Source organism: Buteo buteo, chromosome 3 (genome assembly GCF_964188355.1).
Source record: "Buteo buteo chromosome 3, bButBut1.hap1.1, whole genome shotgun sequence".
Classification (NCBI taxonomy): Eukaryota; Metazoa; Chordata; class Aves; order Accipitriformes; family Accipitridae; genus Buteo; species Buteo buteo.
The window spans coordinates 74,383,094-74,409,628 of record NC_134173.1 but is presented as its reverse complement, the minus strand read 5'-3'; the positions used below and the strand labels follow the sequence as shown (position 1 = coordinate 74,409,628).

The 26,535-nt window shown below is 39.1% G+C and overlaps 1 protein-coding gene across 2 annotated transcripts in view; it reads right to left on the bottom strand.

Annotated features, from left to right (window-relative positions):
- DENND3 (DENN domain containing 3) overlaps nucleotides 1-25,249 on the bottom strand; it is a 40,935-nt gene extending 15,686 nt beyond the window's left edge. For both annotated transcript variants that reach the window (XM_075024035.1, XM_075024036.1), the window contains exons 1-12: nucleotides 25,090-25,249; nucleotides 19,823-20,096; nucleotides 18,956-19,071; nucleotides 18,314-18,453; nucleotides 14,271-14,382; nucleotides 12,546-12,665; nucleotides 10,897-11,115; nucleotides 9,368-9,489; nucleotides 8,751-8,906; nucleotides 5,887-5,983; nucleotides 1,932-2,035; nucleotides 1,445-1,626 (exon numbers count right to left, since the gene is read on the bottom strand). In XM_075024035.1, coding sequence (XP_074880136.1) covers nucleotides 1,445-1,626; nucleotides 1,932-2,035; nucleotides 5,887-5,983; nucleotides 8,751-8,906; nucleotides 9,368-9,489; nucleotides 10,897-11,115; nucleotides 12,546-12,665; nucleotides 14,271-14,382; nucleotides 18,314-18,453; nucleotides 18,956-19,071; nucleotides 19,823-20,096; nucleotides 25,090-25,173 — 1,726 coding nt within the window. In that variant the 5' untranslated portion in view covers nucleotides 25,174-25,249. The remainder of the gene's footprint in view (nucleotides 1-1,444; nucleotides 1,627-1,931; nucleotides 2,036-5,886; nucleotides 5,984-8,750; nucleotides 8,907-9,367; nucleotides 9,490-10,896; nucleotides 11,116-12,545; nucleotides 12,666-14,270; nucleotides 14,383-18,313; nucleotides 18,454-18,955; nucleotides 19,072-19,822; nucleotides 20,097-25,089) is intronic.
- Between the last annotated feature and the right edge of the window lie 1,286 nt (nucleotides 25,250-26,535).

Below are 26,535 nucleotides of genomic sequence, written 5' to 3'. Positions count from 1 at the left end.
CGGGGGGGGGGGGTGGGGGTGGGGGTGGGTGCTAGAGGGATGGCTTCTGTGAGAAGCTGCTAGAAGCTTCCCCTATGTCCGACAGAGCCAATGCCAGCTGGCTCCACGACAAACCCACCGCTGGTCAAGGCATAGCCCATCACCAACAGTGGCAGCGCCTCTGGGCTAACAGTTTTAAGAAGGGGAAAAAGTTGTTGCAGAACAGAAACTGCAGCTGGAGAGAGGAGTGAGAATATGTGAGAGAAACAACTCTGCAGACCCCCAGGTCAGTGCAGAAGGAGGGGGAGGAGATGCTCCAGGCACCAGAGCAGAGATTCCCCTGCAGCCCGTGGGGAAGACCATGGTGAGGCAGGCTGTCCCCCTGCAGCCCAGGGAGGTCCATGGTGGAGCAGATCTCCACCTGCAGCCTGGAGAGGACCCTGTGCCAGAGCAGGGGGATGCCCAAAGGAGGCTGTGACCCCATGGGAGAGCCCGTGCTGGAGCAGGGTCCTGGCAAGACCCGTGAAGAGAGGAGCCCGCGCTGGAGCAGGTTTGCTGGCAGGACTTGTGACCCCACAGGGGACCCACGCTGGAGCAGTCTGTGTCTGAAGGACTGCACGCCATGGAAGGGACCCACACTGGAGCAGTTCGTGAAGAACTGCAGCCTGTGGGAAGCACTCATGTAGGAGAACTTCATGGAGAACCATCTCCTGTGGGAGGGACCCCATGCTGGAGCAGGGTCTTCCCCCGTGAGGAGTCATGCCCCTGAGGAGGAAGGAACAGCAGAAACAGCTGAGGCAGAGAACTGACCTCAACCTCCATTCCCTATCCCCCTGTGCTGCTCGGGGGGAAGAGGTAGAGAATTCAGGAGTGAAGTTATGCCTGGGAAGAAGGAAGGGGTGGAGGGAAAGTGTTTTAAGATTTAGTTTTATTTCTCATTACCCTACTCTGATCTGACTGGTAATAAATTAAATTAATTTTCCCCAAGTCAAGTCTGTTTTACCCATGACAGTAATTGGCGAGTGATCTCTCCTTGTCCTTATCTCGACCTATGAGCCCTTTGTTATATTTTCTCTCCCCTGTCCAGCGAGGGAGGGAGTGACAGAGCAGCTTTGGTGGGCACCTGCCGTCCAGCCAGGGTCAACCCACCACACCTATGTTTAAAGGTAGTAGAGACCTGGACATAAGGTGGGTGAGGACTGAACATGGTTACCAACTCAGGAAGTAATTCTCCAATATCAATCCTATTGTGACCAATCAGTCTTTTCTGGTACAGCAAAACTTAGAGCAGGCTACAGACTGAGTTAACATGCAAGAAGCAGCACAGATAAGCCCCAACTCAAGATGACTCAGCTCACCATTTTTTTCCAGCATCTGACACTGTTTCTGTGAAAATTATTCTGTGATGTCACCCATAAAGACAACAGAAAAGACACTGTATTTGTTCAACACATTCTTCCCTTACCAACACTTGTTTCTATTCTTCGAAGTGAGGAATTTCTAGCAGGGCCCTCTGGCAGCTTGATATCTTGTAGATTAGGCATACTGATTACCATACGCCTACTAATCATGTACTGTGGATTAAATTGTTTAGAAGCCATTTTCTCCATAGTCAGTCTCCTTGGAGTATGAAACATCAAATTTAATCTGAGAAAAATAAAAATAATATATAACTAGTTTTAAAATTCAGTATACATACACACTAAATTACTGATTTATTTTTTTTTGTACAATAGCGTTAAGTTACAATTATAGTACCAATTTACAATTTCAACAGCCATGGCTAGACATGTTCATATCACCCTTCTACAGTAAGCTTAATAAAATGGCCTATCAATTAGTCAATCTTATTCATAGATGACCTGATCTCATACCAATAGAGTCAAAAGGACTTTTATCACTGACATCAACAGGAGGTTCAAAACCAGAAAAAAGGAATGAGAAAAATTTACCGATCCTCTTCAGACTGGGTGCTCAACTCAAGTCGAGCAAAAGCATCCATCTTTCTGTTCAGACGAGCTTTAAGAAAAGAGTGAAACATGTAGGTCTCTAGAACCTGTGAAACACAAACTGGTTAACTGTGGATCATTTACAATTACATTTTTATTATCATGTTTTGCTCATTTTTATTACCTTTACACATGCAAAGCTGAGAACTTCCAATTTAGCAATCACAAAACCAAAAATATTTGAAAGCTTCAACAACAGAAGACTAACTCAGTTTCCATTCACCTTCTGTACTTTCATGATATTTGCTCAGTGGCAAACAGTAGTCTCAGATGGCCCTCCAAAAGATGAAACCAAACAAAAATGAGAAATACTGAGCAAAACAGAGAGTTTTAGCTACAAGTTTAACAGTATGTTTTCTGCCTACAACTAAGTGCTGATAATATTGTCTATGGTTTGGAATAAGAAGTTTGTGGCACTCTAAATTAACATTATGCCATCAAACTGAAAAGACAAGTGAGTCATTTTTTCTCCTGGTAACCCCCAAAATTGTTCCCTGCTCACATAATTATCGTGGTGTCATCCAGAAATAATTTCTAAAAGGTCAAATTGCTACTTTTAGGATAGAGGACACCATAAAAAATGCGAAGTGTGAATTAAAAAGAGTGGAAAGCTACCATCTCCCACCACCACAAATTAGAACAAGATGAAAGCTAGGATTTGAGGCAATACAACATGTGGACTATACAAATGTTAGTTCTAGCACAGGGCTTTTAGTATTGTTTGCAATAAACAATTCAGAAAACTAATCCATTCAGCAAATCAAATGCAAACTTCATCAGGAGACAATATTGTTATAACCAGGAATCCTGTCTTTATGTTTATACAACCTCCAGCCTCTACAAACTTACTAACAGAAAGACAGTTGTATCTTTGAATGTAACTATGAAAAATTACTTTGATGAATGATATATCCCAGAGGCTTGCCTAAAGTACCCTTGTTAGTCTTGGAGTTTATCACAGGACCGAAAAAAAGAAAACCATGCCAACAACCCAAAATACCCACTGATCAGACATCAGTGTAGTTCTATGATGTTTTTAAAAAGCAAATGAGAAAGATTCATAAGTAATCTAGGTATTCTGAAATTAATAGAAATATTTCACAAACAAATAGGTTATTCTTATTCAAGGTGCCTCTTATCAATCCATTTGCAACGCATCCTGTAAAATGGCATCTGCAAAAGCATCAAGATTTCTGCTTTTAAGTATTTCTCCAGTAGATGGCATATTTTGTTGGCAATTTTATGTACAAGAGATGACAAGCTGCAGGAACTGAAAGAGTCCTTTGTAATAGCTTCTGGAGTTCTCTTAATATAATTCTAGATACAACTAGTAACTACTCCATATTGTGTTATCTTCTAAGATTTACTTGAAAGCAAAGCTGCCAAAATGTGTTATAGTATTTAAGTGAGTCAGCTGCTCAAAGCTCTTAAATGTGCACATCTGAATTCTAAATGAATTTTAAATTTCCATTCATAAAATTGCCACTATTTCATTTATAACATTAGAAAGTGCTACTGAAAATATTTTAATTATTTCTATTAATTTGAAATCCTGGTCAGAACATTTCCGATTAATTGCTTTCCTGATGACATATTAATAGGTTCTTTTTAATTTTTCCTTTTTATTTGTTTGTTTTTAAGAATGGTTGCTAGTGTTGGAAGTTTTATCCAACAAACACTGCTTCCTATTGAGGATTCATCAGTTTGTTATCTTTGAATTGCCAGATAGTCTGCAAAGTTTGGCAACTACCACTTAGGCAAAATGAGACACTTTTCTGATCATTTCGTTCACACACTGACATCTCCTTTAAATGGATGTTCAGAAACTTTTCTTATATGTTTGAAGTAGCAAACAAAACAGGAAACAAAAAAGGTGTTATCAACCACAGCCTGTTGATACTAATTAACAGATCTTTTTGCCAGATATAAAACAGTTACTCCAGAGAGCCAACTGCCAAATTCTAGAGGCAAAGGAAACCTCTGTAACTTTCATATGCACCCATAGAACATAATTAAAAGTAAATGTAAAATGGCAGATGCACTTTCTTACAGTCCTTGTTAAACCTTTGCTTTGACCCACAGGTTTATTAAACAAGCTATAGTATCACCCAAAAAGCAAAGATAATATTTTACTTTTGAGAAACTTAAATAACAGCACATGTCTTACAGTTGGTTAAAATAAGAAGCTACTTCATAAAGCATGTGTTAAAAACTACTCTGTAAATTGCATCAAAGGGTGCAAGAAGCTGAGAAAGATGTCTGGCATCCCTTCAGAAATTAGGTATTGACCATAGACACTCCCAGTTCAGGGTAACAATCTTCCAAACAATTATTTTTTTCATTTAACTAAGCTAAACTTTTTATTTGGTTAATAATCATGACACTGAAAAACATCACAGGAGTTTATAACTTTGGACTTTGGCTTGCTGTGTCAAGACGGAATTCTCCTAGAACACTGTATGTGGCTAGACACAAACCCTTAAAACATGTAAATTCTGTTTCTCACATACACAACAGTTTAGTTTAATTCTTTGAAGGCAAATATTAATTTAATTAGGTGCAAACAATTTAATGTAAAACAACAGTCTCAACTGCCAGGATGAAATTCTCAACCTTCCCACTTCTGGGTAAAGTACCCTGACACTGTAAGATCCTCTCACAGGAACCTGTGTACTCTTAGTCTCTCTCTCTCCCTGCTCCTTTCCTTCTGTTCCCCCTTCCTTTCTCCTTCCTTCTCACCCAAAGGATATCCAACCTTTGATGGTCAGTGACAGTCCTACACCAAAGGCATGGAGAATCACTCTAAATCCTACAGCCTGGTGACCAAGACACTCTTCTTTTAATGAGAAATTAAACCCACACCATTTCCTTAGGATATACAAAGCCATTACATAAAAGGCAGGCTCATGCACCAGTACTGTCTGTGTTCCAGAGGACAACAGACCTGCATCCTTCATAAAAGCCTGGTTCACTGTATACACTGGGCGAAAATTGAGTCATTTTGGAGCTTCAGCAGATCAAGCTTACACTAACATAAGGATAAAGCTTATCAGGGCAGGTGTAAAAGGGACTCAGGGCTTGTACAGAAAAACTCCACACCCGTACAGGGTTTCAAACTCAGATAAGTACCTAATAAGGTGAGTTAGCAGGAAGGCTAAGAAAAACTATGTGAAGATTTCAGGTTGTCCTTTAGCCTCTGGCACTATTGGGCCTGGCCTGAGGCTATGCACTATTTGAGTACTACTTCATGGGCTTTACCAGCACATAAAAGTAAGCTACAGTTATACTACCTGGTAAAGCACATGTAAGCTAAATCAACCTATGTCCCATATGCCCTGTTACACTGCAGGCCCTAAAGGACACCAGTGCCACTCACGTGCTCAGAGTCAGCCGCATGCATTCGCTGTGACACATTGTGAGAAACAGGTTCACAGGCTGGCGTCAAGCAGGCACCGCCAACTCCATGCCCTGTTGCTCAGGCTGCAGATAGAGCAGGTACTTCAATTTCTGTCACGTGAGCTCCCTTCTGCTGTGCTCACAGGCTTGCTGAAAACTCCTGTCTACGTATGGGCTTCAGTCCAAACAGTTTGGACAAGTGCCTGTGCTTAAAATACAATTTAGATGTAGCTTTACTGACCATCTGCCATAGGTTAATCTCACCCCCGAGGAATTACATTTAATTTGCTCTGGAATTACATAGTACCTTGCTCTCCAAAATGCTGTCTACTATTTTACCTGTTTATAGTAAATCAAATAAATTTCGTAAAGCATTCTGTGAAAGTTGGTGGTTCAACACCACCACACAGACTGAACTGTGACCATTCTATTAATATTTGGCATTAATCCTAAAATACAGATTAATAACAGAGAATCACAACATATTTAATACTGAATTTACCTTTTTGTAAAATGGCTGGTCTCCAGTTGCCCTTGTTTTCAGAAATTCTTCACTGTTAAACACTCTATGTTCATAATTTAGATGGTCTTTTACCTCCCTGGAGACAAAAATAAATACATAGATAAATATGCTTGGAGATTTGTAAGCAAGTCGCAATTTTGCAGTAGCAGCAGCCCACTGTTACTACTAGAAATACGCTGCAGCATCAGAAGGCAAAACAGAAATATGCTGCAGTATCAGAAGACAAACTCAGTTTTAATGAACAAGTCTGAGTTACCGAATCATAGAAAAAGAATGCAAACTCTTACAAGAAGACAGGCTACCTGCTGCGACTGCCATTTCCAATCAGCAATTCACTTAGAGTCTGTGGGATCAATTTTAGTAACCCACAGAGGAGAACCTATATATTTAAGTCATGACTTAGGCTCTAACCCTAGAATTACATTTACATACACAGTTCCTGAATCACATACAACCCATCTGGAGTACTAAAAAGACAAGCGTACCTATCCACATAGGCAATTTGAAAGATGTGATCTGACCTCACACTATCCCATTACATTGCATCTGTAACATGCACGTGAAATATTATAGATTAGGTATTTTTTTCCTGCACTCTCAAACTTGGCTCATAAAGCCAGCAACAACCGGAAATTGTGTTAAACTAAAGAGAGACAGAACTATTGAAATAAAAGAGAAAGCAAGATAAGGAACTGATGCATATTTAGTATATGCATGGTCACAGCAGGCAGCAGAAGCCCTATACTATCCTTGGAAAACCAGACCTCAATAGTAACTTCTGTGCCCTAAAGGTGAGCCAGAAAAAATTGTTTCAGGAGCAGAACGTGGGAGTTTTTCAGAAACAAGCTGTTCTCTGAAATGAAGTCTGTGAGTAAGAAATGGTAAGTTATTTAAGCTAGATATGTGCAAGTGGCTAAAATCAGGGCTCCTTTTATTATTACATCTTATTTCATCTACTCATGCTGGATATTGAGGAATAAGGAATTCCCATGAAAATACATGGATGAAGAAAATAAGTTGGTGAGCTAAAATTTGAATATAAGCACAAAAGGGGAATCTCATACCCATGCAGAGAACTGACAGGTCTCTACATCACTTGCTTTTCACAGATCAGTGATAAAAGCCCATTAACAGTTTATCAAGCCATATGGGTTCATAAAGAAGATGGTTAGTAAAAGTACATAGTTCTATATAATTCTACATAATTTAGCATTGTTTGCTTTAAACATGGAACCTCCATGCACACAAAAATACTACAGTGCTTCACTGAAGACAGTAACAAGTGCCAGCACAATTGCATCAGAGATTTTACTTTCCTTCACTCCTGGACGCTGGTAGATATAGCATTAGAAGATAGAAGAAACAAGGCTGAAAAAAAGAACAAAGAAAGAAAGTTTGAAGGAAAGGAGAAAGAAAGTACGACAAGAATCAACCACTTCACAAAATATATTACTGCTTAGAGAACAAAGCATCTGTTCATTTTTTGTAGCCAAGCATTTAGTGCATTAAATAGTTCAAGCTGTTAGCAGCAAAATGCATTTCTCCTCATCTTTATCTGGAACATATTGTTGCCACACACTGAAATCCACCAAATCCCAGTGGTAGCACATCAGGTTGTAAATGCATTTCAGTTTCCACATCCAGCTAGCTATAAAGTCTGTTCTATCCTCCACACACAGCAGCTATTGTCCTCCTGGAGGGCCCAGTCACTTGTATGAACACTCCCTAAGCTGATCCAACAAAATCGAGTAGGTTAATGGAGACCCAGTATTTGGACTATATAAATAGTCCAACTGAACATGCTAGGGAGCATGCGTGTGAGCAATTCGGTAGCTGATCCAAAAGGGAGCACCATCTCCTGCAAGAGGCAGCAAGAAATAGGTGGGGATGGTTATCAGCACAACTATTTGCACAACTTTGTCCATATAATCAGATTCTTTAGAAATGCCAGATAGGCAGTTTCATTTTCACGGTCAAGTATGTTAGTATCTATGTAAAAAGAAACGAAGCATATGCAAACCAGCCATCTGTTTGCTGCACTTTTTTGTACAAATCACCTACCACACTTCCATTCCCTCCCTAAATACAAGCAAATAATAGCAGGATTTATAACCAGTACCCAGACTGATAAGATGAAGCAACTGCGGGTATCAACATACTACATTAGATTAAGAACAAGGAAAATTAGCACAGTTGGATGTTTTTCAAAAGGAAAAGAAAAAAAAAAAAAACACCAACAAACCCTACTCCACATTCTTATTAAAATGTCAGTCTCAACCACACCCAATACCCAGCATTTCTTGTGCCAACACTCTGTCCTTGAGTTTAAACAGCTCCTCTCCCCTTCATTCTCATGTGGTTGCACTCTCCAAATATTTCATCCATTCTCAGCATTTGTTCAGTTAGCCAAAACACACCCAGGTGTTCTGAACTCTGATCCTGTTTTCAGCTCTTCTACTCTGTCCTGGTTTGAATTCATTTTCCTCTAACAACAGTGACCAAGACTATGTCCAGTTAGAAACTGATATCCCTTACTGGGCCTTAAAAGCTTTTCCTAATTATGAAATATGAGGACTGCAATTCTCTTCCTGAAATCTTCACACAAAAGACATGCAAGTTCAAAATTAGAACAGTTTTATCTAACATGTCCTAGCAATGTGTATGTACCTGAATACATTAATTATTGATATGCTAGCAGGACCTCCTTCTCATATTCCCCCACAAAACTTAAGAGATATACTAAATATCTATAAAGAAAGACAAAATAAGAATATTTCAGTGACAGTGGAAGTGTCTTAACCAGCACCATATGCTCTTATAATAAAAAATACTCTATCCCTCACCTGAAGATATTAACAATTAACTGCAAAGTCATTTGCTGAACTTCCGTATTCAGTTTCTGTTGCCAAGCCCTTCTACGCATTTGGAGTTCACCAAGATCTGTGCTGGCTCGGAGATGGCAGAGCTCTAGATCATAATGCAGCTGAAGACTCTCCACTCTACACAGAAAAGAAAATTATCAAGTTAAATGCTAACACCAACAATTTTTTTCATACCTTTTAAAGAAACAAGTCATTCAGGCCTCATGCATCTTACAGTTAGAGCAAGTGCAAGATTGATTTGCAAGTGTTGACAAGCTAACAAGATTCCTGGAAGTCCTACTAGTACATGTAAATCACAGTGCACTCAGTTTTCTTTGTAAAGAACAGTAAAGTTCAGGGAATAATCCATATCAGTAATATAAAAGAAACAAGCATTCCAGGTGTTGCAAAATAATATGGTTATGATTATGACTGAAGTTACTGTATATTAATTAATTGAAATTTTCAGTTTGCCCTTATCAAATACAATGGGTTTTATATGAATGAAATAATATAATAATAAATAATACAAAATAAAAACTTAGAGTGTCAAGCGTGATTTATGCACCAGGATAAACACAACTTCAACATCTTTTCACCTTTTTATGAAAGTTTCCGCTGCTTGTGCTGGAACATCTGGAATTTCAAGTTCCTCTTCGGCCATTTTTGAATGTGTAATATCTCCATTATCTATATTAATTAAAATTAAATCTTCAGTTTCCTTTTAACAAAAGAAAATAGAATGACTGTAAATACACTTATATTGCAAAAACATTTACTTCTCCTTTATGTACTCTTCAGACAATGAATTATTTCAGCAAGGAGGTAAAGCAGAAAAGGACTGACTTTTTCCCACAACTAAAAGATTGTATGGAAAATTAAACAATTACTTTCAAGAAAAATAAATGTCATTAAATTAATATATATTAATCTCAGTACATAAACATTTAGGAACCTAATATGCTCTTCATGTGGTATTAAATTAATACTGGATCTCTAAGCCCATCCTTGAAAAGCTATACATTATGAGGATATGTATAAAACTATATATATGTACACAAAGCAGCTCCTGGAAAGCTTTCTCTATTCAGCATTTACTCCTTACTTAGCCCACGGAATGACAGGGAGAGGGAGGGTTTATATATTAGCCTCAAACACCAAAACACATGCTAATGCACAAAAAGTCACATAGAGGTAAAGCCCATGCTGATCTCTCAGTTTGCAATTTTAATAACCTTAAAGATGAGTCTGCAAAACAGTGTATATATAAGCAAACAAATTCTTTCAAATTATATCAAAGAAAAGTGCATTCTCTAATCTGTACTTATTTCTTATAGCAACGTCATCTTACTGCTAACTAAAATAAAACATTTATCTGCTTCATTTTGGACTTGCCTAGATGGACCCGTTTCACTTTGGCTTATAAACAGATGGATTCATCCAATACAAATTTACACAATTTTGCTGTGTTTGATTTTGAATACTCACAGAAACCCTATGTGACACTCTCAAAAGTATATTCACATTAGCACTCCACTATGAAGCTGTTTTTCTTAAATCTTTTTGGGTAACCAAGATTAATGTTACCCACTGAAAGAGGCTTAGTTAAATAAGATTCTGAAAAAATAAGACCAAAAAACCTTCAGAAAAATTGTGAATTATATTCTTTACATTGCTTTTTCTTATTTTATTACATACTTAACTCCACTATGGGGAACAGCAGCATCATTAGAGTATTTTCAAGTGCATGCTTGAAAATTCTTAAGCCAAATGCCTGGAAAAGACACCTAATTCATCCCACACAACTCTGGGCAAAAAATAACCTCACTGGTCTGAAGGGAAACTATTTATACTATACAAATGACACGCAAGTAAAATTTTTCCCCAAATGGAACTTGAACTCGCAAAAATCATGATATTATCCTGCAAAGAAAAGAAAGGTAAGGAATACAACAATAAGCTTTTTCCAATAAGCCAGTGGTCACATCAGTATGGTTCCATTACCTCTAATTTCTTCACTTCTCACACACCTAAATAACAAAAGCAAGTTTCTAGATGCATCTGAAAGAAGTAAGGGGTCAAATGCACTGCAAGTGAACAGCAAGACTAGTAATAGTCTAAAACATACCGTGCTAACTTCTTCAAAATGATCAATATGACATCCCATAAGGAAAGATGTTGGGGCCATTACAAAATCCAGCATTTGACGAGACAGAAGAGGCACAAAAGTATGTTGCCACTGAAGAGGATGAAGGTACAACATAAAGCATTCAGCAATGAGTGTCAACAGAGCCCAGTCGGAAGAGAAGAAAACTATTCTCTGCTCAGTCAAAATACAGGTCATAATCTGGAAAAAAACAAAATGCTAAATGTTTACAAAGAGTTATATCTAGAACATAATAGATATGCACAAATATTTCATCAGCTTGTGAAACTCAGCCTCACAAGTTATTTTTTAATAGCTACCTTACATGTTTATAAATGGAAATAATGTCCACTTAAGGATTCTTACAAAACTAAGAGAAGAAAACAGAAAAGGAGAGAAAATTTAAGTAACAGTGGAAGTCATTGAGAGTTTTGCCACCAATGTCAACTAAGTCAGGATTTAGCTAGAATTACTGAGAAGACCTGTCACCTTTCTTCCACGGTATTAGACCATAAAATGCCTGTAAAAAGTACCCAGATGAAGAATATAAACAAACCTGTCTTTGATGGTGAACACAAAGACAATCTAGGTTTTAGACATCTCAGCCAAACATCTGTTCCAAATGATAGCTAGTCAGGTTCCTCATAGTGCTGCTGGAGAGCAGTACTTTCACAGAACAATTCAGGAAGCTATCTGGAGACGCCCACTGTTTGCCACTGATAGAAAGGGACCCAATGGTATCTAACCACCAAATTCAGATGCCTCAACTTAGGTGGGATGAATTCGAGCCAAGACAACTAACAGCATACATGGGACATCTCACAGAGGTACTAACATGTAAAACTCCATGCTCAAGATGCACCAATTGCAGAGGACCATTTAGGATTTGAGATAATTTCATTCATAATGTACACATGTGGGCAGAATCCAAAAAAATAAGCCAGTACTGCCTACTCTTAGGACTGAGGAGGTTTACAATCATCCCTGGAAAGAAGCCTCCAATGTGCTCTTTTTAGAGGAAGTGGCACCAGTAATACTGATGACCTTGAGCAACCTAATTTAACTTCACAGGTGGCCTTTGAGCAGGGAATTGGATCAGGAAACATACAAAGGACACTCCAAGCCAAAATTATTGTAAGATGCTATGAAGCACCGAAAAAATTCTTTGCAAATAGCTTTTTGTATTTTCTTGTCTTTCTACACCATTTACACTTTATTTATATGAGAGTGCCAACTGTTATCAATCCATCCTGCAGGTCCCTTTCTTACACATGAAAAAGGTTCTTATGAATCTTGTAGAAATGCATGTAATGAGAATTCAAAACAAAATCTGCCAATCAGCTTGGGTCTTTATATTTTAAAATATACTCTTAAGAAATTTAGCACTTATTGCTGAGCCACAGGAGAAAAAAATCCAATATGCCTTAATCTAATCTGGTCTATACACAACAAAATATCTTAATAAGAACTGTATTTTATTGTGCCATATCTCTAATATGCAGAACTAGCACTATTCTGAATTCCTGGGTTTATAATGTTTTTTGGGTAACTAAACATCTTGATTTTTTCTAAACCACAAATTACCAGTACTGTCAATCTCTAATACATTTTAAAGCATCAGTTAGTTTTACCTGCAGCACCTGCTCTGGCTTGAAACACAGCAACGGAAGATGAAGATCCAAGTCAATAATTGGACTGTCTGGATCCTCTCGTGAAGGAATTATTATTTGAAGTGGTTTCATATTAAATACCTGTAATAACAGATGTTTTCCATTTATTTCTTAATGAAAACGTTCCCACAACACATTTAATTCGGGATTTCAGTTCCAACTATAAAATACTAACATTGAGAACAAGAAGACGGGTATTTGCATACTGCAGAAAACTGAAATAGAAAGAGAGGGGAAATAGGAAAAGACATAATAACTAGTTTGAAAGATTAGCATGGACTTTATCTCCTTTCATTCTCATAGGTTGTTTAGGGAATAAAACTTCAAATATATATATATTCTTTTAAGAGAATTAAACTTGCTTTGTTATAAGCATAATCAAATAACGGAATTTATATTTGTAGATAAAACTGGGAAATAAAAGTATTGATAAAACTCATACAGGAAATAGAAAAGATATGAACAAAATAACTGAGCATAGGTGCTCATGTTAAGAAGATAGAACAAGCCAAAATGAATGAGCTCTTTCAGTGTTTCAAATACTCCAGCTCAAATCTCTGGGGGCCAGATCCTGCACATGCTGCATATTCCAGCACTTAGCAGCTGGTTTAGCCAGTCATTCAGACAATTTTCCAGCTACGCTATTTCTTCCTCTGCTCCTAACCCCTCATACCAAGGTCAAGGAAAGCAGCTAAAGAGAAGTCCATGGCTGAAGCACTGCCTCCCTAGAAGCCATTTCAGTAGACAAAAGAGTGTGGTGAAATCACTGACTCAGCTAACATCTAGCTTGACTTGGGAAGGGTTATAAAGAAGAAAACACAGCCCACACATCTCAGCTTCTACACTAAACACAAATGTTTATGTGAGTTTCTCCTCTCAGCTAGGCCTTATGCAGGCAGCAGCCAATCCAGAACATTTAATCTGCTCAGCAGAACATTAAATCCACTACACACTGTTCTGCTTCCCCAGAGTCATTCAGACAGAAGAAAAGAACAAGTCCAGAGCTGTACGTGTTGTTCCAGCAACTGATTTCCTTGGCCTCTTTTCTCTCACAGGGACTGCACTACTTCTCAGTCACACAGCTGCACGTCCACCCATCACACAATCAGGATGACAGCCATGAGCATCCACATCAGGCAGCATGTCTTGGTATCAGACACAAGAAAGGGAACTCCCACACTTTGAGTGATAGTTACATGATTTACTGGAGTTTTTACATGTGTATTTAGTGAGATGGCAATGCCATACTGTTCAGGTGAAAGGTAAGCTTCCATTCTTATAGAGTAGTTACAGACTGGAGCTTCCAACTGCTTGTAGTAGAGATTCTGTGGGCTGCCCCTCAAGAAACCAGAAGCTAGATTATGCTGTCCCCAGACCTACCCAGGCATCATCTCAGACACTAAATAGTTGGCATGAGCCAAATCCTTCCCAGCAGAGTATTAAAAATTAAACAGCATAACCAACTGGCGTGCCAGTGCCCAAGCCTGCACCTTGGTCACACTGTTATTTTATGTACTAATAATGCATAGCCTTATTTTCAAAGCACAGGTATTGACATCAGTTTTATATCAGCAAGTACAACCTCCGACCTGACAGTGAACGTCCCCCAGTTTATAGAAAACAACATCTTAGTGCTTTCTAAGACATAATGTTAAAGTAATTATGAAATTCAGCATCAGTAATTACCAAGTGGAGTGGTCCTGGTGGCGGGCTGGGTATTAAAAATAACTTTGCTGCGAATTCTTTTATGTGCTCCTCAACATCTAAATCCTTGAAAGGTCGCAGTTGCACTAGCAAGCTGAAATTAAATTATAGAAAATAACTTATAAATAGTAACATGCAGACAGAAAAAAAAGCCTTTTTGCTGATAACCAAGAATTAAAAAAAAATTATTAGGAGCAATGAAGCTATTATTCCAGCTAATTAATTTCTAGTTTATTAGATACTTTAGCAGCTCCATTTAATTTTAATGATACTGCTGTGTCAGAAGCAGGTGGGTTTTTTACTTCCATGCATAAAATACTGCTGTATCATATATATCAGAGGATACAGATAGCACACTGGGTCTCATGATGGCAAAGAAAACCTAGAGGTGAAATGCAGCTAAAGGAAGTGTCCTACAGAGATTGCTTGAGGAACTAAACACCCACAGCTGCAACATAGTGCCATGGTGTTTCTCCCATCCCAAGCACCAAACATCAGCTCTGGGATGGAGTATCAGAGGAAAAGAGAGGTTGTAGACATGGGCTTAACTGCAGAGGAATGTGAAGCAAGAGCCATATTTAGTGTAAGGCCTGCATGAACACTGCTCTTTGCTATTGTTCCCACCCATACGAAGAACAAATACAGTTGTGCAAACTTGCCAAATGTTTCTGTTTGAGAACTGCATTACCGTAGCTGTGTCAGAGCCACAAAGGTCATGCAGTTTATATTGTACGCCAGATCAATTAATGAACATTTAAACATACACACTATTAAGACTGCAAACTGTTAAGTCCAACAGCATTTCTGAAATTTAACAATTAAGAAGTTAGATACTTGTAGTCAAAAAGGGCATTTTGTTCAATGTAAGATCCATGTGCCTATTTATAGCAAAAAAAACCAAAAACCAAACCTTTACAAAATCAGAAATTTAAGTCTGCAAAACTATATATATAGAAACCAGGAACTTAATATGGTTATATTCTCCCTTGAGGTTTTATTTCAGTTTGCAGTTTTACCGGTTTCCTGCAGAATAATAGCTGCTCTTCAGGAAGAAAGTGGTCTAGAAAGGAACTGAAAAGGTCAAGAGATATACTAGAATCCAGGACATCATATTCAGGTATTGCATTTAGATTCCAGAATAAAAATATTCTGTCATATATTACTGAACTTTTAACTGCATTAATAAGGCATTTAAGTTCACTAAATTCACATTTGGAAACTACCCTGGGCTGTGTACTAGGCTGTTGCCCATATCCCCAAAAAGCCCATCAGCTATTCAGGGGTACAGTGAAGGCAGGCTGAGGGGACTTTAAGAATTACCAAAGAAAACCAGACGGTAGAGTCATCAATTTAAACACATATGCTGTCACCCTTGGCAATGCCTTAGATGTGGCCTAAGACCTGGGTTTTTTTGTTGTTTTGGGGGGGCTGGGGGGGGGGGGGGGGGGAGGTGAGACAAAAAGCACATATCAACACATCTGGTAAATGTTAACAACAGGAACAACCTGACCCGGATGCTGAAAAAGCAGCAGATGTACAGAAAGGACAGTAAGAGCTCCCTAATCAGTACACTGTGCCCATTAATGCAACTTAATAGTAGCTGACAGCTCTGCACTGCAAATGTCTGCTGAAATAAATGAAGTAATCTCTGAAACATTAAAGCGGAGAGCTAAGGAGTTTATGAACCTTCCATTACCGCTATTAACTGTCCACAGACAGATGTTTCAGAAAGCAAAAACATCTAAGAATAGGTCCTTTGTACTGCCTCAATGCTGTGAGCTATTTGCACACTTCTACCTTTTCTCAAGACATCTGAAAGGACTAATAACAGGTTGGAAGATTTACCCTTTGAATGGAGCCTATTCATCCACCCAAGACAGGAGTTTATCCAGAAAGATATTACTGTCAGGAATATTTCACTTTTCATATAGGGTAACAGACTGAGGTAAAACTACCTGTGCAAAGTGCCAAAACTTCTCAATTTAAAACTGAACCTTTTCAAATAATGATGTAGAACAATCCAACAGCCGCAGTATTGTGAAACAGTCTAGATGCATATCTTCTTGCTTTGGAGAGAGACAGACACGGTCCATTCAAATTGTTCCAGATTTGGAAGCACTGTACATTAGTAATATGTGAATTAGTTATAAAATTATTTGCACAGAATATGAAGACCTTCGTTACTATGATGAAAGTTTGCAAGTTTCCCTTGCAGTTCAAAGCACCTATGTGGATTTATAGTTTGACCTTGCCTTTATACCTCAGTTTGCTCTCAGTTTTCAGTTATGATTTCTACTATAATCTGCCATTTGAAAAAGTTTAGGAACCCAGGTTTTATCTGGGAATACTTATGATGATAAAATACCTTTGAGGACTGTTCTGAATTAAAACAAGTACCACCTCACCTATAAGCAGTCCTGTGCATTGCAGGTCCTGGGGAAAATAAGCTACACACAGCAGTATTCTGGAGGAAAATGAAATGTTTTGCTGCAAAAAGGTCCTGAATGGAAACAGAACCCCTTCAGATCCTACTTCAACATGAGGCCTTCATTAGCACTAACAAATAGCATTTTTCTACTAGTTCTCATGAGAAAAGGACTACACACTAGAAATAGGTGGTTCGAGGTCCACCAGCAAGTGTTTTCAAATCCACAGACTCGCAGAATGATTAATCAGTTGAAGCATCCTGCAAACCACCACTGAAGCATACCAAGGATACAAGTGCGCTGTTGAATGTGTTATTATTTGTTAAGTATAGGAGGCACTACTACTTGAGTACACTCAGTCAACGAAAACATTTAATTAGATTTTTAACCCATTGGCCACCTGATTACAGCTAAGGCAACCAAAATGAAAATTACTCCCTTTCTGGCTTACAGGAAAACAATGTCAATGTTCTGTAATGTTACAAACAGCTGAAACATCCCCAGCTGTACAGGGTACTGTGCTCAAAGTATATAATAGGTGTCTTTACTGCAATTGCTTATATTCCATTCAGAACAGCCACACATCCCAGCAGCAGTTTCAGGCCATATAGAAAAATTTCAGTAACGCAACCAAAATAAGAAAAAAATGGTACCTCTCCACCCCTTCCTTTCCTCCCACTTAAGTATACTCTGGCACAGTAAAATACCTTTTCTAAAAAATAAAAAAAAAACAAAAAACAAAAAACAAAACAGAAGGGCAGATATTCTGAAATCATCTATCAAACAGTATCAAGGAAAATATGTGGTGATTATGAGATTTAAAAACAAACAAACAAACAAACAAACAAACAAAACCAAACAATCCAGAAGAAGATATTATGAAAACTTAATCAGTTGAGTTTCCAGTATGGTGAGAAATGCCAGCACCAAATGCAGCTTTGTCACTTGCATTCCCCCTTTCCTGCCAGTCACATACACTTTAACGATAAAGCAAAACACAACCTCAAAATAAATTAAATTACTAAACAATAAGACAGATCCATGTTCACTTACCTTTTAACTCGTCTACACTGCAGAGTATTTGAGTGTTTCTAACCAGTGAAGTACTCTGTATCCTAAGATTTTCTCTCCTAGTTCTACGACAGCCAAGTAACTATTATACTCACTCAGATGACTTGGATTATTTAGTTAAAGAATAAAGTGTAATTAACTCCTTATTAATGCAAATAAGGTCATGAATATATATTTGGTGCATTATAAAGAGGTTTTTGTGCTTTCAAAGTGATTTTCACCAGCATGGCAAAATTATAGTTAACCCTCTTCCAAAAAAACCAAAATCTTTGAGAAATCTGTTCCCTGCAAATTAGTATTTTCTAGACTTACCAAAAACCTAAAAGAAAATGAAGACCACATCATAACTAATTTACTTGATATTTAGAACTTGCACTTACTGTCTGGGTAACATTCACATTACATTTCTTCTTTTCCTCTCCCACACATCTCACACCACCATAACTATCCTGACCACATAATGAAAATTAATGTATTAAAACCTGCACAGTTATTTCCAGGAGAAACACACAGGATAGCAAGTCTTACCAGGAGAGACAATCCTTAAGGGCATTAAAATATGGATATCTGGATATAACACAAATAGCGAATGGTACAAAACAGACAGGCATCTTCCCAGTCTGCGCAGAGTCCCAGTGGGCCTGTCCATTCAAGGAAGTACAGCCATCCTGCAAGAAAACTACAGATTAATGTGTTTATGTTAATCATGAATTTATGGCTGATATTTTCTTGAGAACCCAAGAGATGTGACACCCAATTTGCTCTGAATTTGAAGGGTATTTGGATGTCTAGCTCCCTTAAGCTCTTCAGAAAAATGTCAGCCTACAAGAGTTAGACATACGTATTAAAAAGAATTTCAGCGCAAAAGATATTTAGAAAGAACACAGGGTACAATCTTCACCAAAAAAAATGTCCAAGGGACAAAGTCTGCTCTTAAATATTCAAAACTCCTAACTGAAATCCGAAACAGTTTTTCCTTATGCAACGCTGTTCCAATGGACTTAATTTACAATGGCAATATAAAGTATGATTTGTTCTGTATTCCTACTAACATAAAAACACATCTGTTAACTAATTTCATAAATTAAACCTGACATTATTCTCAAAGTGTTTTGTTTTATTTTATATCTTTTAATACATTTTAATAAAAGCATAGGCTAAACAACATACTTGCAGAGGCTGGTAGTACTGTGCAACAACACCGTATGTTCTGTTACCACAAACGTCTGTGAAGACCAGGAAATGAATGTGGTCCTCTTTTGATTCAGAAGTTATATAAAGTCCTCCTGCAATGAAGGCAGAAACCTCTTTTTTAACTACATATTTAACTACAGCTGCTTGAAAAGCAATTCATGACAAATACTGCACATTTCCACTTAATTTCAAGAGAAATTACTCATTTTAAAGGGATTAAAATGCACATATACAGTCCATTTGATCTAAGGGTTGTTACAAAGGCTGTAAGCTGCACGTTACTGAAGCAGCAAAAATACTATATAATTATTCTGCATTTTAAGTAGCAAAATAAAACAGATCAGTTTTGTTCACTTTTTTTTTTCTTTCAAGGTATTTATAAGGTCTGCAATAGTGACAGGCATGTTAAAATTCCTGCAACTAAACCTGGAGGAGACAGTCACTACTTCAGGTATATCTTAATACCAAATGAAAAGTGAAAGAGTACTTAGTCATTCTGGGGGGAAAAAAGAATTTTAAAAGTGTGTGCATGTGTGCACTTCACTTAAACCAAGATTTACCAATAAGGGCTAAAGTAACTTTCAGCTTCCCACTCTTGCAGGTGTTGCAGCTACTATTGCTAATAGATCTGTTTCACACAACATAACCATACAGAGTAAGGGCATCCCCTTCAGGTTAACAGCTACTTTCATCACACAAGCAGACACAATTTTTATACTGTGAAATACAAGAGATAGAGAAGATGATCTTAAAAAAAACCAAACAAAACACATTTGGCTGTACTATGGGTCAACAAATATATAATAAAACAGTTGTCATTAAGAAGTGTGAACTCTACCATACCTGGGAAGCATAGCTGTGGCAAACCAATAAGATCAATGTCCACTGGAACTGTAATGTCTTCAGTGTCAGTTGCTTTCTGCTCCCCATTGAGACTTTTGACATTTTCAATCTTTGGCCTCTCTTTTTTCTTTCGGAAAGACCGGCGTTTACTTTTATTCAAGTTATTACCAGCATTAATCACCTGAATATCATCTCTGCTGATAAATGGAGGCACAAATACAGAAAGAACTTCTGGATCAAGGGGAGGAAGACTTTTGGGCTTTCTTTGAGTACCCTAAAAAAAACCAAACAAACAAACAAACCAACACTAAGTTGACACTCCTCCTCCTGATAGTTTTTTTTAAACTATTTTTAGCCCTGTTTTCTCTCTACCCCTAAAATTGTGGGTTTAGAATACATTTTTTCCTCTTCCTAAATAATGGGGTTTTCCCTCTAATTTCTTGCTTTACATATGTTAATGCAAGGGGAACAGTCTGGGCATTTTCAGTAGGCAAAGAATCATTCTTCATCATTCAAAATGCACCATATCAATATTATGCCTTTGGCATAAAAAAACCTAACAAACATCAAATACAATATTTCCTCCATTGAACCGTTAGGATATACTTAAGCTGTACTTAAAACACTGGTAGGAAGAGAAACCAGGCAACAAATAAATAAAAACAAAGAAAAACAGCTGAACTCCCTAGAAAAGTCATTGTTCAACTTTAGGAAAAGCTACATTTTTACTCAAAATAACATCAACAAGAAAAAAAAAACAAAACACTACACAAGCCTTCACAAGACAACTTTTAACTTTATAAGGCAATTAGGAAAGTACAACTAAAAATAGCAATCACTGTTACAATAAACACAATTTTAAGACACTATACAACATGAAGCCATGAAAATTTCTCCATACAATGGTGACTAAGTGGAACAGGCATCCCAAGAGCATATACAAAATCACATTTTTTTAGTAGGCAGCTTTGAAAAGTATTACTGCACTGAAAGCCCTTGCTGCCTTGCTATGAAAAACCTGTGGAGGATGTGATCAAAAGAGGAGATTTCCTTGTACTTGGGAACTCTTTTTGTATTCTTGACCATATAGTAGAGACAAGCAGCTGCATTTTCAATTACTTCACTGCAATTTTAATTCTTCCTGCAAGGTCAAAACAGCAAGTAAAAGCTTTGTTTAGTCAACGGATATTTGGAAACAGGAAAGCTGAGCCTCACTGTGGCTAAAAAGCTGTTTCAACTTTTTGCTAACTGATTCAAAGACAGATGAAGCATACATGCTGCTTCTACCTTTAGACATGATGCATCAGTATTACTTGTATTTAAGATATTCCTTGAGAACCAATGCTGGCATCTCTCATCATTTCCCTACTTTTTAAAGTAGCTACAAAACACAAAGCTCTATTGCTTTACTGAAGCCAATCTTCCACCATCCAAATTTTGGAACAGAAAGTCTCAGCTTATTTGTCCTAGTAGGTAAGTCCACCAGTTGTCTTCTTCACATTTGAGCATCAGGAAAAATGAGAAGGAATATTTACCTTCATGACATATTAGTTACTGTACCTTAAGCTCCACCATATTCTATAATAGCATACTTGAAAGAAAGTGTTTCAATAAAAATAAGTGAAAAAACACTCTTAATGAACACAGTGTCTGAAGTAGAAAGAACTCAGAGTGAAAAAGATAAAAGTTCAGATAAGTATCCACTGGGATATTCAAAAGATAGGAATGACTTCAAAAAGCACGTTACAGTTTGGGGTACTGAGTGTGACATCTTGCCATGCTAAAAATTTCAACTGTCATTTTCCTTAGCTGGAAGCAGACATCCATTTCACGTGAAGAAACTGGAAATGCAGATAAATCAAACACAATTACTCTCAAAACAACATGCAGCTAAACATTTCAGAAAGAAATTAAGAATTAAGGCTCAGCCCTGAGGCTGTCATGCAAGAAAAACACAGACCTACTCAAACAGTAGCAATCTTAACTTGGCAGATTTACCCTGCAGAGGTCTTCATACAAAGTTGCTTTGACAGGGCAATCCCTGACTTAACTGAAGGCATCTCTGTGCTACAAAGAGCTGGACGACAGCCAGTGATTTAATAGCCTCACAGTGTAACAGCCTCTAAAATGCCAGGTCCTTGATGTCTTGAACTACAACAGAGGCATTAAACACCTTTTTTTTTTTTCCACAGAACAGCACTGTCAGCACTGTCACTGACCCAGTGACTCAGTCATCAGCATTCAAGTCAGCTCATATTAATGTCTACAGCCGAAGTCATATTTTCTTACCCTTTCAGTTCAGGGATAATGAATAGGCAGCAACACAACAATATTCATTTGTTTCTAATATTCTTTGAACATGTATATTCTCTGCTTCTCCTGTTACTTTTTCAATTTGAAATGCTTCTCTTCTGATGCTTTTTACTATCAAATGTCCTTGCATCACACATAGCTTCTTATAAACACTAATGCATTTTCTTTCCTGTAATTCTTCAAGATTCCACAAATCAGGGATTTATTCCATCCCTATTTACTGATTATGTTCCTGTAACAATGGTGCTGTATAGGACACAGATAAGAGACAGACTTTTTATGACGACTGCGCTATTTTAGACACAAACAAGAAATAGTGTGTTGAAACCACAGATCAGAGTGTGACCTCAGCTATTTGTTGTTTCCTTGATCTCATTCTCCTCTTCCCATCACTGAAGAAGTTAATTTCATTTTGAATGTCATGAAAGAACTGGCTTCTTTAAGGAATAATTGGGCAGGGAAAAGTATGAAGCCTTAGAAAAATTAGGTTGGGAGGAACCTCTGGAGGTTCTAGTGCAACCCTTTGCTCAAAGCAATGACAACTTTTAAGTTAGATTAGGTTGCTCTGGGTGTCATCCAGCAAAGTTTCAGAAATCCCTTAGGAAGGAGATTCTTCCCCCCTTGTGCTCCAGCGCTCATATAGCTTAGCTTCTTCTGGTCTTGCTCCCATTTGTCAGCAGTTCTCTGGTATCAAGGCACCCAAATGTGGGACAGTATTCCAGATATGACCTTGAGAGTGTTGAGTAATTACAATAATAGAAATAATCTCTTCCCTTCACCTGTGAGCTATGGTCCTGATGATGCAGGCCATTACACAGTTATTTTTCACTGCCACAAGTACACACTGCTAAATAATGCTTAACTTGATCACACCTCATTTCTTTCACACAACTTGACACCCAAGGGGGGCATTACAGAAGAAGGAAAAATTGGTTTGGTGGTTATGTCTGCATTAGCAGGGCCAGAAAGCATGACGCAGACATTGTAAGAGATAAGATCTGTACCACTGACTGTGGTAGGTAGATACAGAACCCAGCGATGGAGCCAACAGGAAGATCTGAGACATCTCACAGACAACTTGCACATCATACTTGCCATATCAAACCCCAGCTTTATAAATGAAGATAACTTAGGGGAAAGAAGTCTCAGCAAAGACGGCTGTATGATCCTCACCATTATACACCTCATTCTTACAAAATACACACTTCCAACACTGAAAAAGTAATCTCTAGCTGAAAATAGTGGCCTGTCATCTCTTCAAACTGAAATCTTGGAGTGACAATTATCTCAGCAATAAGGACAATTGATGGATGACAGGAACTCCAGTTTCATGAGCTTCAGTGCAAAACTGTATCTTTTTCTCTGGAATCCCCACCCTACTTTGGGAGTGGGTTATATGTTCCCACTGACTTAATTGACTTTATTACTCCATAATGCAATAGAGTTAAGAATGCACAAACACTCTTTCAAGACCAAGATATGAAGTACTATCAAGATTTTCACCCTGCTGTTTCATCTGTAAATATCATCAGAGGTCTCCTACTTTCCATCGAAATGTTATTTTCTGTCAACAAGGTCTCTTCTTTCTACATTCACTGAAATTAGACACAAAACATATTCCACCATTTCATCATGTAGATAGTTCTGCAGAAGGAAAAGGAAGTGGAGCAAATCTATACAATTGCCCTAAGACAGTGATTGAAATCCCTGTGGTTTAACAGCTTGCAGGGACGTTACTACAGTTAATATTGACAAGCGTAGGGACTACTTTCCTTTCTGACACTCCATTTTATACCTTGAGCAAAGAAACAATTCAAAACCTGTAGCGTGATCGGAATGGCTTCTACAGGTTTTTTGGAAGCAATGAGATCCAACTGAGCAGACTGGAATGAAAAAGAAATTCACCTTCTTCTGGGTTTACTTCTCACGCAGATGCTGAAACAACACATACACACTGATTTCAGAAGTCTGGTGGTGACATTTATGGCACAACTGTTTTCCCAAGTTGAATGTATACATGAATGAGATGCTGGAATTTGAGCCTCTGCTTAGCTGATATTACTTAAGAAGCTGACATCAGCAAAAGCCATCTCCTGAGCGAGTGAGCAGCAACAAGTTTAACAAAGACTTCTTTATCTAATGCTATTAGAGCGCGCAATCAAATTCAAGTTCAAGCAAGACAACCGAGATCCCTGGGAGCAGCTTGGCTTTTCAGCAGGTGCTGGCACCACAGCTACTCCCACAGCGGGGCAGCTCACAGGTATCTAACAAAACCATCAGCACATTTTAACAAAGCAAAATCAGGAAGAGGATTTTGTTAACTCACATGTGAAGCGGCTATAGTCATAAGCAAATTACAAACCACATATTCAAAAGAGAAACCAACCCATCAACTTCTGCTGTATCTGAATTACTCGGGTTGTGCCAAAGTAGAGCACTAAGCTCACAGGGATTTAGACCTCTTGTTACCCTCAGGATACAAATTACCAGGCTTTATTCCCCTATCTTTAGCTTTTATCTCCAACGGAAGATGGGAAATGGGACATCATCCAGTAAAGGATATGCATTGTTCAAGCATTGTGTTGTTCCTGCTTATGTAAAGTTATACTGCATTCTTCATCTAAGCTCAGACCTTTGAAAAAGTGCAATTACTTAACCCCACTAGCAAACTATCCCTACTTTGCTGATGATCGCCTGCCAAAACAAGTTTTCTTTAAAGTACGTCAGCTCTATCCAATGATAACAGCAACGCAACCCAATAGTTTTACTCAAGTCCGTACGGGGGGGTAAAAGAGGTCCGTCCAGGGAGGAGCTGACGGGGCTCAGACTCCGTTTAGACCTCCGAGGAGAGAACCGCGCTGACAGAAGCTGCCCCACAGACCAGCCGGGTCAGCGCCGAGCCCCCCCCCCCCCCCCGCCCCGCTCTCCCTTCCCCGCACCGAACCCCCTCTCACCTGGAGGAGCGCCCTCACCCGCTCCCTGGGCACACCGACCAGCAGGCAGATCTCCAGCAGGCCCGGGGGCAGCACGTCCTCCATGGCACAGCGGGGCAGCGGCAGCCGGGACGCGGCGACTCCTTCCCGCAGGGCCGCTCGGTCCCTCCCCACGGGCCGGACCGCGCTTCAGACGGGCGGGGGGGGGAGGGGGGGGAGGGGAGCAAAGCGCCCTCTCCCTCACACAGGCAGGCGCGTTACACAGCAGCCCTCCCCGCCCCCTCACCGCATCTCACGCTCTGATTGGCTGTCTCTCCCGTCGCTCTGAGGACCTAGGACCAATCAGAACGGCAGCGCGTGGCCGCGGCGGGCCGTCGGCCCCCACCGCCCGTTGGAAGGCGGGGCGCGTGAGCTGAGGGCTGAGGTACTGCCCGCCTCAGCGCTGCGCGGCGGTCCGGGGTTTCCATGAGTCCCTGTCTCCTCACCGCGTCTCTCTGCCTCGCCGGGATAACCCCCCCCGCCCCGGGGAAGACACTTCCCGACCCAAGGGGGAGTTCATTTTTCTCCCGGCCAGCTACGGGCTTATTTCCCGGTGGGGTTGTTGGCCCAGAGGGGCTGAAGTGCCTCAGGGCTGCCCGTCGCCCGCGCGTCAGAGAACTGGGTGAAGTCGTGGCTTGGTGCTTTGATAAGTGGTGCCATTCCCTCCTGTTTGCTCCAGGTGACTCAGCAGGGGTATGTGACAGCCACTAAGTAAGAGTCTTAAATTTATCATGGGTAATAGTTTCAATTAACTGTAAGCACAGAGCTGGTGGCAGACTGCGTGGTGCTTTCACCTCCGGAGCAGCAGGGTTCTCGGTGGAGCTGCCTGCACAGTAGAGAAACGACATAGGGGATTCCGGGATTTCTTTTTGAGCTGTTTAATCTAAATAGACAATGAGTCACTCTGTATGTGTTGGCTCTGTGTAGATCTTGACTGAGAGAAATGTGTTTCTTCTGGAACCGGTGCATAAAGTACCCAAAACTGTAGAGGGGAGTCTTACTGAAACTGAAGGTATGATAGTTTCATCACGGCCACAAACTTCTTTTGCGGACTAGTGTTCACTTATTTTAAATGCAAAAAAACCCCAGTATAAATGGCTCCAGGCTTTCACGAGTTTGTTATCAGTCCAGGGTTCAGAACAAACTTCTTCAACAAGTACAAAGAACGTCAGAAACACAATGTGTGGTCTTCATGGGGATTTTATTGTTTGAATTTTTGTGGTGTTAAAGCTCAGAATTATATGGCCTCCAGCGTTCTCAAATTTAGAGGAAGTCACAAATGCAGAATATAGGAAACTATGTTCTTATAGCACTGACTAAAAGAAGGAAATTCTTGAAAACCTGGAAATGCAGGGATCACTTTGAAGAAGTGATAGAAGAACATCATAGGCTCAAAGATTTATGTTAATGACCTTTAAGGTCATAAGG